Consider the following 15,679-nt stretch of genomic DNA (forward strand, 5'->3'; position numbering starts at 1 on the left):
TTGATTACAGTTTCGTCAACAAAAAGAAATGCTGAAGCGCGTTAGGGTTTGAACTTTAGCACAGCTCTTGAGACTCTTGAAGCTTTTTTCACATGGTTGCATCTTGCATAAGCAATAGTTATGTTTTACAGACTGGTTTTGAATTAATAATGTGTCTTTTGACTGGTAATTGTGGCCAGATTCAAAATAGTCACACACCTAAGAGCTGAGAACTGAGAGCATGACTCTCCCAGCTCAGGGGAGATGCTCGCAGATAAGAATTCTCTACGCACCATCCCCATTACCAGTATCACTGGAATCAATAACCAGCTGTGTCTACACACACATGCTTGCACACACTTCACTGTCCTCAGAAGAATATACTGACGTAAACAACAAATAATTATTGTGCCCATTAAATGTGCACGTACAGAGAACTCAAATAACAAAAGAGAAATATTAGAGGCACCACAGAAATCGGATAGTTTAATGATAATAAAATATCACTCCAGGTAATGTTGCTTTGGTCTGTCACCACTTAAAACCTTGTATTGTTCAATTAGTAATCATTTATCAATATTCAGTAACTAATATAATTTTTCAGCCAGTCTTGGCCTAATGTCCAAATAAGAGGAGTAAATGTCAAGAAAAAAATGATTTGACTACAAAGACATCGACACAGTTTCACAGTTTAGCTCAGAGAGTATCACTTAGATACGTTTGGCAGGAAGACACAGAGGAATGAGTCAATATAAACTTTGATTTAACTTAAAGCTGTGAGAAAATATAATTTGTGATTATTACACCTGATTTGTGGAATGTTTTTCCTCTAACTATAAAATCTATAAAAGCTCAAATAGCTGTTTGTGTCTGTTACATTTATAAAGAATCCTTCTTACTTCAGCAGTAGTAATGTGAGTTTTTTATGATACATTCTCCATAAACTACTAAAATAATAATTTGTCGTATGTTTTTATAATTAACTGCTTAATTTCAGGACTACTTGTTATCCGTGCTGGAGAAAGAGCAGCGGAAAAGTGGTTGGAAATCCTGTGACACCCAAGTCATATGATATAGCAGGTGCGAAGTGTGCAGTCTCTCACTGAGGGGCATCATGTTTGGCATGTGTAATGGTGTGTTTGCATGAGAACTGTATTGTGCAAGTGCTGTAATGGACAGTCGAGTGTTTATGTAACCCTGGAGGTTTACCACCCGTCCTTCATAAATGCCATGTGGTCAGCGACTGGGGCAGAAAAGTCAAACACAGAGGCACTGAGTGTGTCAGCTGACAGCAGCTCAATGGGCAAGAATGTCTCATAAAAAAAAAAAGGTTGTTTAATTCCCTAAAGCCTCACTTGGCTTGAACTGAGAAGCAAAATGTGCTTGAGCTGCAGTGGAGCTGCTCTGATAAATGAAAATCAATAAAGGCATAAATAGATAAATAAATCACAAAATTAAGGAAAAGAAAAGTGGTCTTTGAATTTGTGCCTTTTCTCTGATGACAAAGAAAAGAGCCATTTTCTCTGAACAGCTTCTTTGGGTTTCTGTGTTTGGTCAAAAATTACATTGCACAGACCCATTAGTGGGTTTTTTTTTATGTTGCTTTAGATGTGTCAGCCTCATGTCACAAAACCCCAAATTAATGTCTGACAGTGATGACTGTAGTGTAGGGAGATATTTCAGCAGTTATTGGACACTTTGTCTCAATTATGACTGTAATACGATGAGCTGCTTTTTAAAGGCATAACTCTAGCTCTGTTTTGTCAACAGAAATTATGGTCTGACTTTAAAATGTGCATCTCAGAAGGTACAAAAGAGTAATGAAGTTAATGGTTTGACTGAGACATATAATCCCTCCAATGCTCAAAAGTTTCCCCAAGCAAAAACTGTCTCAAAATGTACAGTATTTCTATTTTTTTTTTGTACATCTAAGTCTAATGGTGAGAGAAAGACCTTGTATTTATAGAGTATATGTCATCCTGTTGCAGATAGTCTGAGGAAGTCATTTAACACTATCATAGTTAAATGTATCAAATCTGACATCTTGCAGGTGAATGGCACACCTTATATGGAAAGTTACAGGGACACTGTGAGCATTAATCGAGCTATTTTCATCTGTGGGTGTTGAGCTTTTTTAAGAGGTAGCTCTTTAATGATATGGTTGTTACATAAGACACTCATGGCTGGAGAGCTGCTATAGCAGGAGAAGGTGAGATTGTGCGCCCTTAGTTTGTTAATGTAGATAAAAGTTTATGGGACAACAGAAAATGTCTGTGTGCTTTTATCAGTTGAATATTATTAGTAAAGTATGCTTTTATTGGATGCCCAGTTTTAAAGGAAAATAATGGGAGACCTAACAAAAATGAAGAACTCGGTGAAAATCTTAGTAGTGACTCGAGATGGCACGATACCACTTTTTTTATGTCCGATACCGATATCATAAATTTGGATATCTGCCGATACCAATATGAATCCGATATAGTGTTTTTTAATCAATAAAACTGTTTTTTTAATATCTTGCTGCATTTTGTATAAGTTCATATTCAAGTTTAAATAAACAACAACACTAAAGCTATTCTGTTATACCTGTATGTAAAAAATACACTGCACCCAAAATATTTCATAGTTCAGCAACACTGATCAATCTAATAAACTTAAACCTGCACCATCCTTCCTATTCTGGTATTTTAAAGAGTACTTAGCAGAAATATTAAGCAACCTAACTAATAGGGTTGCAAACTCCCAGCAAAAAAAAAGAAAAGGGAACCACCCCCCACCCTCCACCTCATGATGCTTAATTGACGTAATCAACTTTAATTTGATGCAGTGTGGGAAAAAAAATGCACAGAAATAAATTATTTTTCAAGAATAATTAAATAGATTCAACATCTTTCTTCAACAGAATTGCAGACTGCACAGATGGTATCTTCCCAAAGGAAAAAGTAGTATAGCTTACTAGGGTATATTAGACTTAACAGTTACTATACTATATACATAGATAATCTTGTTTTTGAAAAATTGTATGTGACTGTATTTAGACAAAAGAGCAGAGTGAGGGGGTTGTTATCACTTAATGCCAGTGCTGGCTGTTTAGCTTTGTTAGCAGTATGCATCCATATTAGGTATGATGGATAGATGGTGTTAAACTGAGCTATGCATAACTTTTAAACAGCGAATTATATAAATAGTAACCCTAGCTCCCCCTGTTGAGAATAAGGAAACTGGTTCTAGAGACCCAAAATGTTATTCCTATCTGTTTTGTATTACTTCTGCCAGAAATAAAGTTCTGGCAGTAATAAAGAGATCTTGCTTATATAAGGAACTGAAGTTTGAAGCACCTCCCTGCTAGCTTTATTTTTTGAGTTCTGGAGGCTATTGCTTAGCATTGGTGAGTCACAGATGCTAGCTAACAGAGATGGGCAGTAACGCGTTACTGTAATCTGATTACTTTTTTCAAGTAACGAGTAAAGTAAGGGATTGCTATTGCAAAAACGGTAATTAGATTACCGCTACTTTCTCGTAGGAACGCTGCGTTACTGCGTTACTAAAACCGTGATTTTTTTTTTAATTAATTAATTAATTAATTATTTTCTGCGAGAATGTCTCATGACAGTGACATAGGCGAGTGCGACGTTCGTGACAACAGCTGTGTGCAGATCAACAATGGATCATATATCGAGTACGGGAGAGAGTATGAGCGTGCAGCGTTTAAAGCGTGAAAGTACTGACCTTACTTTGACTTTGATTCCATAAAAAGTGACAAAAACATTAGCGTCCATTGTGCGTGGGAAGAAAACTTCTTTTTACAGCGAAAAAAACCCTAAACAAGCACCGAGTGCGCAACGACGTAATGGGAAATTCACAGAGAAACTCGCGGATTCTTCAACTGACCGCTGCGGCACACCTGCACCAGGGCAAACCTCCGCCTGCTTTACAGGTGAAAATAGAGCAACAGGACCACTAGTCTTTGATTTTATTTATTATCTGCTGTATTTTACTTGCATCTATTTGAAAGAGTGAGTGTAAACACAAAAAATATTTTATTTTATGTGCTGGAATGTGCAGAAAATAGGTTTAAATGTTAAACTAATTTCTTCAAGTCAGACAATGGTGCATATAATTTAATTTTTGCTTGATGCATAAAATTAAAAGATTAAAACTGATAAAACAAGTTTAAAAAAAAAGAGACTTTTTCATTTGATTACATTTTGTATGATGGATTATGCAGAAAAAGTAGAATTGGGCTGAAAGATCTATCGCTTTATTACCTATTCAGGTTGTAAATCGTGTTTTTAAAAAGTAACTAAGTAATTAATTACTTTTGAAAATAAGTAATCAGTAAAGTAACAGGAGTACTTTTTTGGGGTAGTAATCAGTAATTAGTTACTGATTACTTTTTTCAAGTAACTTGACCAACACTGCTAGCTAATGATGGCTAATGTAGTAAATAAAACAGTAAAGTTAGCTGTCACTTAGGATTAGGATTTAACAAAATTGACCATTTACTACTAGATACTTATCTATAGCAAACAACTATAACACTAAGTATGAAGCATTATTTTTAATCTGTGAGGGTCACTAAACATTAAAAAAATAGACTTATAGGCCTCAGTTCGCATTAATTTCTCACGGATTTCCTGCTGACCATTGCTCCCACCGACACCCATACGAGAAGCTTCTCCTGAAGGGAAAACTGAAGCAGCTGCACGGACAAAAGAAACTACACCTCTTAGGGGCTGCCTCAGAAATCTCATCTGTAGCTCCCATTAGATCTCCAATAGATCTAATCATCTTTTCTGAAGTGAGTGCTACGCGTTTTTAGTGACAGAAGCAACAGAATACTACAAATACCTTTCACCTGCAGATATCACCCAGGCATAAAAATTAGCTTTGTACTTGTCAATAAATCTGCTGCACTTGGTGTCCTGTAAGCTTCGATTGTTGATGCTCAAAAGGCATATTTCTGAATTGTAGCCTTTATGTTTAAAAACTCAGGTCTCTGCCAGGTCTCTCTTGGAAATTAGATTTTTAATCTCAATGACATTTTTTTTACCTGGAAAAATAAAGAACTAATAATAAACGGCTGTGTTAAGATTTCAAATTTTTAACGTCAAATTGGTGTCTGTAAGGCAACCACAACTCTATGATATTATCTATTTTGCATTTCATGTCATTTTTTGTGATATTTTGTTATTTAGGTCTACTAAAGCTCCCCATGACAGACATTGCAATGAGTGAAAGAGGAAAGGAAATACACAAAATACACTTAGCAGCAAAAGAACCCAGAGATGTCAGGTGCATTGCGAAAATGTCTTTCATTTTCAGTGTGAAAGGACATTATTAAAAGCTTGCTATATAAAGCTGTTAGCACTGGATTCAACATTTTTCGTTTACAGCTCAGGTCCTCATTGCCTACGTTTTTCTGAAGTGACACTATCACACCTATTATATCTTGTACTATTTTGAACCTCGCTGCTGAATGAAATCACCGCCGCTGATAAACAGCCTCCAGGACACTTACACGCTGTTCTTCTTCATATTCTGTGAATAGTCTGATATGGCTTTATCAGTTTCCCCTGGAGAAGTGCTCCGAATCAGCTCGACCAAATCAGCTCCGAAGTAAACAAGCCTTTGTTTGTATGTGTGCAATCAATATATAATCAAATTTACTTATCCATCCACTGAAAGGATTTGAGGTGACTGTGACCTCAGCATTCAAAAATACCTCTTGACCATTTAATGGTGAGCTAAAACGAGAGTGTTAATAGATTTAGCACGCTGCATTTAATTTCATAAGATTGCTTTGAATTCTGCATGTACCTATTAGGTTTTGCACTTTTGTGTTAATGACATATAGTCCTACACCTCTCATCACTGCAAATAAAATCATTTTGTAAATCATGCATTTATAGTTTGCCAAATGTAAATTGCTGAAATACACTGCTTTTACATAATGCTTTAAACCATTAATGATGTTAATGGTATATTTATCCCGTTAGCCCCGTTAAGCTTGCAGCCATTATACTACAGATTTTTGTGAAATCCCTTTACACGATTTGTCACAGCTCATGCATTTTCATACCTTTTCAGAAATTACCACCATGACCAAATCATGTTGACAGTTTTGTTTCATTATGATTTCTGAAAACAAAAAAAAACGGATCTACTTCCTGCAGCCTGCAAAACATTGTCACTTGTGTCCCTCGGTAAACTCGGATGACACTCTGTTGTCGAATTTGTTGCCTAGAGAGAGTTTCAGGCATAACTTACACACTCACAGGCCTGTCAGAACAGTCTGTTTCTCTATTCTCACCACAGCTGATTGATTAGCATTCCTTGCTGATCAGACAATTATTAATTCAGAGCTTCTCCCTGCAACACAGTAGACAAAAAAAGGGATCCTAGTTATAGTAAAACTATGGTCATAGTTCCCTGTCTCTGTTATCTAGAGCACTGTCCCATCTTTTTGTCCCGTTGATGCATTTGTGTGGCACGATGACTAACCCCATCTTTGGATTAGGAGTAAAAGGTCTTTATGTTTTTAGCACATTAGTATGGATTTACTCTGTAGGTATTTTTTGTGGCCATGTGCATGTGTAAATGTTAGCAGGTCCTCTGTAGGCCACTGTAGAATGTAATTAATTGTGTTGAGGTGCTGTTCTCATTGCACTACATGCTATTGTTTTACACACACAAGGCCAAATTCCACGGCACTATAGCAGACACAAAACTTAATCTTGCCAGTTATGACTAGGTAGTGTGTTTAATTCATTTGATTAGTGAAAGTATTTTTCAAACAGTACCTGTGCGTGGTGAAAAATGACTGCATAAGACACAGAGGAATGAGTCAAGCATAAGCTGTTACCTTACTTTTGGGAAACTTGGATCATTCTGCTAGTCTGAGTTAGAGTTTGAATAACTTTTCCTATTTTTTTTAATGTCTTTTCAATTTTTCATTTCTGCAGAAAAACAACAACAACGACATCATGGCCACATTTTTAAGCAGTGTGAGTGAGAGCTGGCTTTAAAAAAACTAAATCAAAAAAAAAAAACAACACCTTGGATGTGTTTCTTTTTTTAGCAATAGTAGATACAGTGGTGGAAGTAATTCACATGACATAAAGGGAAACTGTAACAGCAGTCAATAGCCAAGGTGAGCTGAAGAGAAGCTGCTGCATTCAGATGTGAGAACTTTCTTTGTGTTAGTCTTGTAAGTGTTGTTCTGTGAGTCGATAATGACATTGTAGGTCCCTGTTACGGAGCATGCTGCTGCCGTGTCATCTACTCCCGTAGGATTTGATCTTCCGCTATATCAAGCAGGATTCTTTACAGCATGAGTTACTGGAGCTGCTGTGGAATGGAAAACTGTGCCATGACCCACTGATTGTATTTGGAGAAGACTTTTGTACTTTACCCTGTCAGCTCCTTCATTGTTGTTTGATTTTGAAAATTGGACTTTTGATTACAACACTGCAACTTTTAACTTCTCTCACTGAGCTGTTCCTTTTTTTCTTGTTTTATTTTTAATAAATGTCATTTTATTAGCAGCATGGTGGTTAGCACTTTTGCCTCACAGCAAGAAGGTCCTGAGTTCAACTCCACCATCTGTGTAGGGTTTGCATGTTCTCCCTAGGTACTCCGACTTCCTCCCACAGTCTAAAGACATGCAGTTAGTGGAGTTATGTTAATTGGTAAATCGAAATTGCCCATAGGTGTAAATGTGAGTGTGGTTGTCTATCTCTCTGTGTTAGCCCTGTGACAGACTGGTGACCTGTACAGGGTGTACCCCGACTTTCGCCCTATGGTAGCTGGAATAGGCTCAAGCCCCTGTTCCTGTGATTTATTTTCTGTCAGCTTACAAATTGATTAGTCATTGTGGGTCTGAATATATGTAGAGTAAGGCTTTCTGTCAGTGTTTTCTCAATGCAAAAAAACATTCTGAAAAAGTGCCATCACACACATGTACGCACACAAACTCGCACAGGCTTTGATCGTCATGCCATCCTGTGTTGTTTACATAGTCGAATGCTTTTACCCTCTAGCTGAGGGTTAGAAAGACTGAGTCTATAACTGATGGAGGCCCATGCCTGCCTGTACTGTTTGACATTTGTGCTGAGCCCAACACTTTACTCCACACAGGCTGTACAGGATGGTTGGGTGGGGTGAGTGGGTGTGGATGGGTCCTGCATTCACCCGTCACATTCTACACTGAGCTGGGAAAGTCAGAGACGAACGCCTGTCAGGGTGGAGATGTTGGACAGAGCTGTTAAGTGTACTCCTCCGAGGAATTTTCGGCTTGTGTGGAAATTGTAAACAAAGTAGGGTGAAAATCCAGGATAATGCACTAACACTGTTTGTATTGCAGCCAAAGTTGCTAATTTTGTCTCCTCTCTCGTTTTCTCTCTTGTCCTTCTGTCACTTCAGTCACAACCAGAGGACCACCACATTTCGACATCCTGTGACTGGACAGATTTCCCCAGAGAACATGGATTTTATCCTGCAGTGAGTAACTAATGCGTGTGTGCACACACACACACACACACACACACACACACACACACACACACGTAAAATAAATAAGTAATAATGGTTTAACTTATACTTCACGCTACATTTACTTGACCATTTACTTAGGTCCATAAACATTTGGACAGAGACTTTTTTTCTTCTTCTAATTTTGGTTGTGTACATCACCATAATGAATTGTAAATGAAACAACTCGGATGCCGTCGAAGTGCAGACTTTTAGTTTTAATTCAGTGAGCTGAACAAAAAGATTGCCTAAAAATGTGAGGAACTAAAGCATTTTTTTACACAATCCCTTCATTTCAGGCGCTCAAAGGTAATTGGACAAATTAAGTATCTGAAAATAAACTGTTAATTTCTAATACTTGGTTGTAAACCCTTTGCTGGCAATGACAGCCTGAAGTCTTGCCCTCAACAGCTTTCAGTTGCTGTCTGTTTGTGGGCGTTTCTGTCCAAAGTTAAGGCTTCGACAAGTGAAATTCATGCTCAACTGGGTTAAAATCAGGTGACTGACTTGGCCATTCAAGAGTATTCCACTTCTTTGCTTTAGTAAACTCCCGGGTTCCTTTGGCTATATGTTTTGGGTCATTGCCCAGCTGTATTATGAAACGCCACGCAATCAGTTTGACTGCATTTAGCTGAATTTGAGCAGACAGTATGTCTCCGTACACCTCAGAATTCTTTCAGCTGCTTTCGTCCACTTGTTGTGGAGGGGTTTCTCTTCACCATGGAAATAATTCTGTGATCATCCACCACTGTGGTCTTCGGTGGACGTGGACGAGTTCATCAGTGCTTTCTTTCTTTCTTTCTTTCTTTCTCTGGATGTACCAAACTGTAACTTTAGTTTCTTCCTGACAGTGACTTTGGAAGCATCTTGGAAACCTGAATTGTATAAAAGTTGAGTTGGATATGCTTTCTTCTGAAGTGGGTAGATGACAAGCTCTTAGAAATCTACTGCTATGAACTTCTTTTATACAAAGGAATGAAAGTGTTAGTGGACTTGCCAAGGACAAGCAATTTTACTGAAGTGTTCCCACTATCTGTACAATAGCAAGAATGAGTAAAATATTTCTCTCTTCCTGTGTGAAATATTCTTTTAGCTCCAACTGTTTTCCTTGCTGAAAGTTAGATGAGCCTTTGAATATTAACTCAACCAGCACAAAAACTGTAGGCAGGGAGAGATGGATAACCCCGGTGAACCCAAAGATTAAAAAAAAATTGACTTGACAGATGCTGATCTGGAGCGAGTTGTATTGATCTTATTGATCTCTTTACTACTACTGTATACAAACTCAACGGTGTTTCTATTTGAAGTTTCCTGGATTCTACAGTTCAACCCACGTGCGTGATATAAAAGGGAAAATACAGTTTGTATTTTTTATTCAGAATATCTTTCACAGTTCTGATACCACAGGTAGCAATTTTACATGTTTTTATATTGAAGTTTCAAATTTAATACACAGATATCACAGTATACATGATCAATTATCTGCTTTTAGGAAATTAATGTATGTCACTGGTGAACTGTCAGGGGCTGTTGATTACCATCAGTTCTCTAGATATCTAAACAGTGCTATTTGTAACCATGTTTCATAACATCATGAGCATTTCCCACAAATGGCAGAGAAAAAGGTCAGCAAGTACAAGTAATATAGTCCCCAGCATTCCCGCAACCATCAAAACGTAAGAGAAGACACTTATTTTGTAAAATCGATGATAAAACTGATTTAAAATGATATACTGCATAGATAAAGCTAGACTATTATGCACAAAATAGAAATAAGATTTGGTGGAACTTGGAATTTGAAATGCCAAATATGTGCAAATATGTGTGCAATGAGGAGGGAGAGCCCAGTTTGATAGTCTTGTTCGCTGGGCTTTTTTTATCCTCTCGAGCCTGTTGCACTGCTCTGGCTGCCCTGTTGAACGTTATGCTTTTGGGTCAGTGCTGAGCGAGATGGATCATGTCATGTACAAACCTGAGATGAGCACAGCTACGATAGCAGTACCCTGATTTTAATTTCAGGTTAAATATCCAAATATTAGATTATTACATCCCTGAATGCTTTCAGACTTTAAAAGCTCTGATTTGTGTGGGTCTCCCTGAAATAAAGAAGTTGCAGTGCCTACTCAAAACTGTTAAGGAGACATTTTGCATTGCACTCTAATGGCTTTTGTTTGGGGGAAGGACTCCCTGCCAATGAATGAACCTGACACCAGACTTTCACCACAGAGCAGGGAAACTCTATGGTCTCTGTTACAAGAGACTAGATTTTCTTTTCCACAGCACAATTTGTACTGTATAGCTCAACAGGATAAGTGAACTTAGGACCACATCGTGGATTTATCTGTAAATAATCTGTAAATAAATATCGCTGGAATTTAATTATATTCTGCAGCCTATAGATAGTTTGTATTTATTTTTTTAAAGATTTAATTATTTTTGCAGTAAAATAAACATTTTCAAGCCCCAAAACATTAATAACAATGTAACGCCACATCATTGATCCATCATACGAATCAAGGTGTTATTTGTGCATTTTAGGTGCTCTATAAGTGAAACGCCATAAACCTCCGTCGAGGGTATGGACACAGACAGTAACAGTATGTAAGGATGTGTCCCAAAAGTGTGTTTAAGAGCGTGAAAATGGTTTATAGGAGTGTGGGGCGGGTTTTTATAGCTTAAAATATATAAACACAGTTTTTCAAATTTTTGCTATGTAACTTTGCACTGTCCACTTTCTGCTGTAATAAAACAAATTTCCCACGTGTGGGACTAATAAAAGTTATCGTATCTTATCTTAACATAATAAAATAAACATATGGTTTCTACTTAGCGGATTTTCACCTCTCGGGAATATGTCTGAAGGTTTTCGGTCATCCAAGTCATCGTAGTCTAACGAGCTTGGAAAGAAAAGCATCTGGACTTCTTTAAGTTGCCTGAAAACATTTCACCTCTCATCCGAGAAGCTTCTTCAGTTCTAGTTCTGAACTGAAGAAGCTTCTCGGATGAGAGGTGAAAGTCCAGATGCTTTTCTTTCCAAGCTCCTTAGACCACCTCTAAGGAACATATAACCCCCGTGATAATCAAGGAAATACAGTGTATGTGTTTTTGTTTTTTTTTCCTTCCCTCTGTGAAAAATAATTCCATATCTTGATTGTGGCACTTTTCTATAAACCAGTTTGGTTTGGGTGGGATATAAATCAAAATGTAGCCACAATGTCTGACAGTTTCCTGTGTTTTCGGTTATTTATTTTATCATTGTTTTATTGAATGGTGTGGCCGGTTCTGTGTCTTCCTATCTTTCCTCTGTCCACCTGCGCACACCCTCAGGAGATAAAGTTAAAGTTGAACATCAGCTTACAGAGCACATCGGGTGAAATTGAAAAAAAGCCCCATCAATACTAATAGATTTTATGTCGGTTGAACTTTGATTTTCATAGGACTAGGAGGATAGGTGGGGTCAGAACAAGAGGGAATGACTCATGTCCAAAGGTCTTCATACCAATCTCAGCAGACATTGTCAGACTATTGGCTGCCCCCAACATGTCCGGCTGGATAACCGCTGCTCATCTACCATCACAATGAACACCGGTGTACCACAAGGCTGTGTGATGAGCCCTTTCCTCTACTCCCTCTTCACCCACGACTGCAGACCTGCTGATGGTTCCAACACCATCATTAAGTTTGCAGATGACACCACGGTGATTGGCCTCATCAGTGACAACGATGAGGCCGCCTACAGGGAGGAGGTGGATCGTCTGGCTGAGTGGTGCGACACAAACAACCTGCTGCTTAACACCGAGAAGACCAAGGAGCTCATCGTGGACTACAGGAGGAATGCTGACCCACATCCACCCATCCACATTAAGGGGACGGCTGTGGAGCGTGTGAGCAGCTTCAAGTTCCTGGGAGTCCACATCTCCGAGGATCTCACCTGGACGACCAACTGCTCCAAGCTGGTCAAGAAGGCTCACCAGCGCCTCTTCTTCTTGAGGACTCTGAGGAAGAACCACCTGTCCTCAGACATCCTGGTGAACTTCTATCGCTGCACCATCGAGAGCATCCTGACCAACTGTATAACAGTCTGGTACGGGAACTGCTCTGCCTCGGACCGGAAGGCGTTGCAGAGGGTCGTGAAAACTGCCCAGCGCATCGCCGGAGCACCACGTCCTGCCATAAAAGACATCTACAGGAAGCGGTGTCTGAAAAGGGCTGGGAAAATCATCAAAGACCCCAGTCACCCATCACATGGACTCTTCACCCTCCTGCCCTCTGGGAGGCGCTACAGGAGCCTCCAGACTAAGACCACCAGGTACCGGAACAGCTTCTTCCCCACAGCTGTCAGACTCCTGAACTCTGCCTCCTGACATCTGACCCACGTTAACTCATGGACTGAACATACACACACACACACAATGGACAACTGTACCCTCAAACACACAATAATAACATGGAGTGAACCACCACTCACAACCACTAGCACTTTATATAGCCTCTGTAGAAATTATCCACACCCTCACTTACCTTAACTGCACTACTGTATAGCTCTGTGTAAACAATCATTCTGTACATTCGATAATCTTTAATCCTACAACTGTTTACAACTTGCATAGTTCCCATTTCTGTATAGCTGTATATCTCAGATTCCTGTAAAGTTATTTATTTCATATTCTGTATAGTTTTTCATATTTATATCCTGTTCATATCCTGTACATAGCTTGTACTCACTACAGCCTGTACATACTTATAGTTATAGAATATTCACAACATACTTCATACCGTGTACATTATAACATAATAGACCCATTTCTGTAACATACTTACATATCTATATTATTGCTAATATATATTGTAATATATCTATATCACTAAGCACTTCTGGATGGATGCAAACTGCATTTCGTTGCCCTGTACCTGTGCATGTGCAATGACAATAAAGTTGAATTCTATTCTATTCTATTCTATTCTATTTATTACTTGGTCACACCACCCATCCATTTGTTTATTTACTTACTTAACCTTTTAAAACTAACCCCTTTCTGAAAAGTCAACCCGTTTCTGATGGGTTTTATATGAAGCCCCTAAAGAGGCAGCCACACAGGAAGTGACTAGCACTGAAATGGCAAATAGAGAATGCAGAAAGTTACTGACATTTAACAATTTCAAGTGATGATGGGAGAAAATAATCACTGTGAAGTGTGTGTGTGTGTGTGTGTGTGTGTGTGTGTGTGTGTGTGTGTTTAACTTTTCTCAGCTTCTAGGCAAGTAGTTAAAGAAACTACCAATGAGAGTGAAGGATATTGTTGATTTACATATGACGGGGTGGTAACCACATTATTAGCAACATTCTAATAATCAGTCCTTTTTAATCCATCGTGTAAGTCAGGGATTTTAAAGTTAGCTTTGTTGTGACCATTGAGTAACTTAAATGAAACAAATTCCAGAAAGTTAAAGGATTGAGTACATTTATATAGTTTATCCTACATATATTCATTCCCTCGGCGTACGGAATCTAATTAATATAACAGTGTTAAAAATATTGATGCGTTTTCTGATAGTGAGTGTAATGGAGACCAGGGGTTCCATTACCTTGTTGGCACTGTTAGTGATTAATTGATGGATTGGGAATTTAAAATAGTATAATAAAGAAAAACACATTAGTTCTTATGAATTCTTTATTAGGTTTATTTGACATATGATTAAAATGACAGCTTGTAAAGGTGAAGAGACAGGGGGACTGGCCATCCTACCTGTGTCAGAGAAGAGCCAAAGTTAGAGCTGCTTGTGAAATGAGAACTTATAAAGGTACTCACCTGTCCTGGTTGCTTCTTGCAGGATGTGGAGCAAAAGAGTGAAAGCGGCTCAATCACCTGCTTAAGAGCTCCTGGAGCAGACCAGTGTGCCAGGTTAAGGAGTATGGTTAAAGAGGGTTTTAATTTAGATAGAAATGAGTGAAGCTTATGTTATTGGTTTTTTTTATAGTACGTGTTGGAAATATGTATATGTTTGTGATGTGCTTTAATGTTATTGTATGTTTGTTTGTGTGGAGGGCTATGTTTTCATGTTGATTAGTTAACCCCCATACTTGGGCTATTCCAGATGCTCACCTGAAAAGGTAGAGTATAAAAGGAAGCCATTGTGTTTAGTTGGAGTGAGTGTTTTTGTGCTGTTAACATGTGCCTTCTTTAATAAAGTGCCAATCCATGGATGTATTCTACTCCAGTCTCGCGTCATATTATTGGACAGAACCTATGACCGCCGGCCAAAACTGACAGCGAGTAACATCTCAGTCAAAACTTTAAAATTCACATACACTGTATCCTCACAGCGGTGTCATTTACTGCGGTGCAGTTTTGCTTCCTGGTATTTAAGCGATATCTGTAATCCTTTAATTAGTATCTCTGGGTATGTGGTGAATGCATTTGTGTGGCTCACCTATCTTGCTGTAGTGTTTTGTATATGTAATTTGCTCTCGGGCACTATGGATATTAATGCAGCTTAGACTGAATATGCATGTTTTTGCTGATTAGTATGTGTGGGCATGTACACACATCATGACAACTTATGAGTTATGGGTATTGTTGTTGGTGAACATCAAAGCTGAAATCTGGTTCGTCAACAAAATCTCTGTAATTATGAAGTGCCTTTAAATACCAGATGGCATATCCAAGACAAAATGGCTCTTAAGAATAAAGCTGGAAGAGAATTTTGTGTGATTTTAAGTTAAAAACTCACAGCACAAGAGGGGGGATCATGAACCTCAGGCTTTCTTTGGGTGGGGGGTGTAAGGGACCTGAGATCAGTGCTTTGTATACTTTGGGCTTTTTTATCAAAAGCTGAATTCTTTACACAGTCTGGAACTTCAGCTGACAGACAGTAATATTTCTAACGCGACTAAATTAAACCCCGCTACAAATCTCTTCACAAAACATCCATCATCATTTAGACAAGTGCAGTCAGTGTTTTTCAAATTTCATACACTGGTTAACAGATTACCACCACTATTTGGCATTTTTTTTTGCGAATTCTTTTTGCATAGGCGGATTTTTTTTTTTTTTTTTTTTGTAACATTAATATGTCAATAATACTAAAATAGTGTTCATTCTAAAACCAAGATGTTAAGTTGAATTAGTTAAACATCGTCTCATGAAATACTTTATCTTTTTCTGCA

At 38.2% G+C, this 15,679-nt stretch overlaps 1 protein-coding gene across 3 annotated transcripts in view; it reads left to right on the plus strand.

Moving 5' to 3' along the window:
* Positions 1-15,679, plus strand: part of LOC146705027 (pleckstrin homology domain-containing family A member 7-like) — a 155,044-nt gene that overhangs the window by 74,266 nt on the left and 65,099 nt on the right. For all 3 annotated transcript variants that reach the window (XM_085462550.1, XM_085462549.1, XM_085462552.1), the window contains exon 4: positions 8,404-8,481. In XM_085462550.1, coding sequence (XP_085318676.1) covers positions 8,404-8,481 — 78 coding nt within the window. The remainder of the gene's footprint in view (positions 1-8,403; positions 8,482-15,679) is intronic.

This window comes from Copadichromis virginalis, linkage group LG7 (assembly GCF_057382275.1).
Source record: "Copadichromis virginalis isolate Kocher_CV1m ecotype Utaka linkage group LG7, C_Virginalis_male_GT1.1, whole genome shotgun sequence".
Classification (NCBI taxonomy): Eukaryota; Metazoa; Chordata; class Actinopteri; order Cichliformes; family Cichlidae; genus Copadichromis; species Copadichromis virginalis.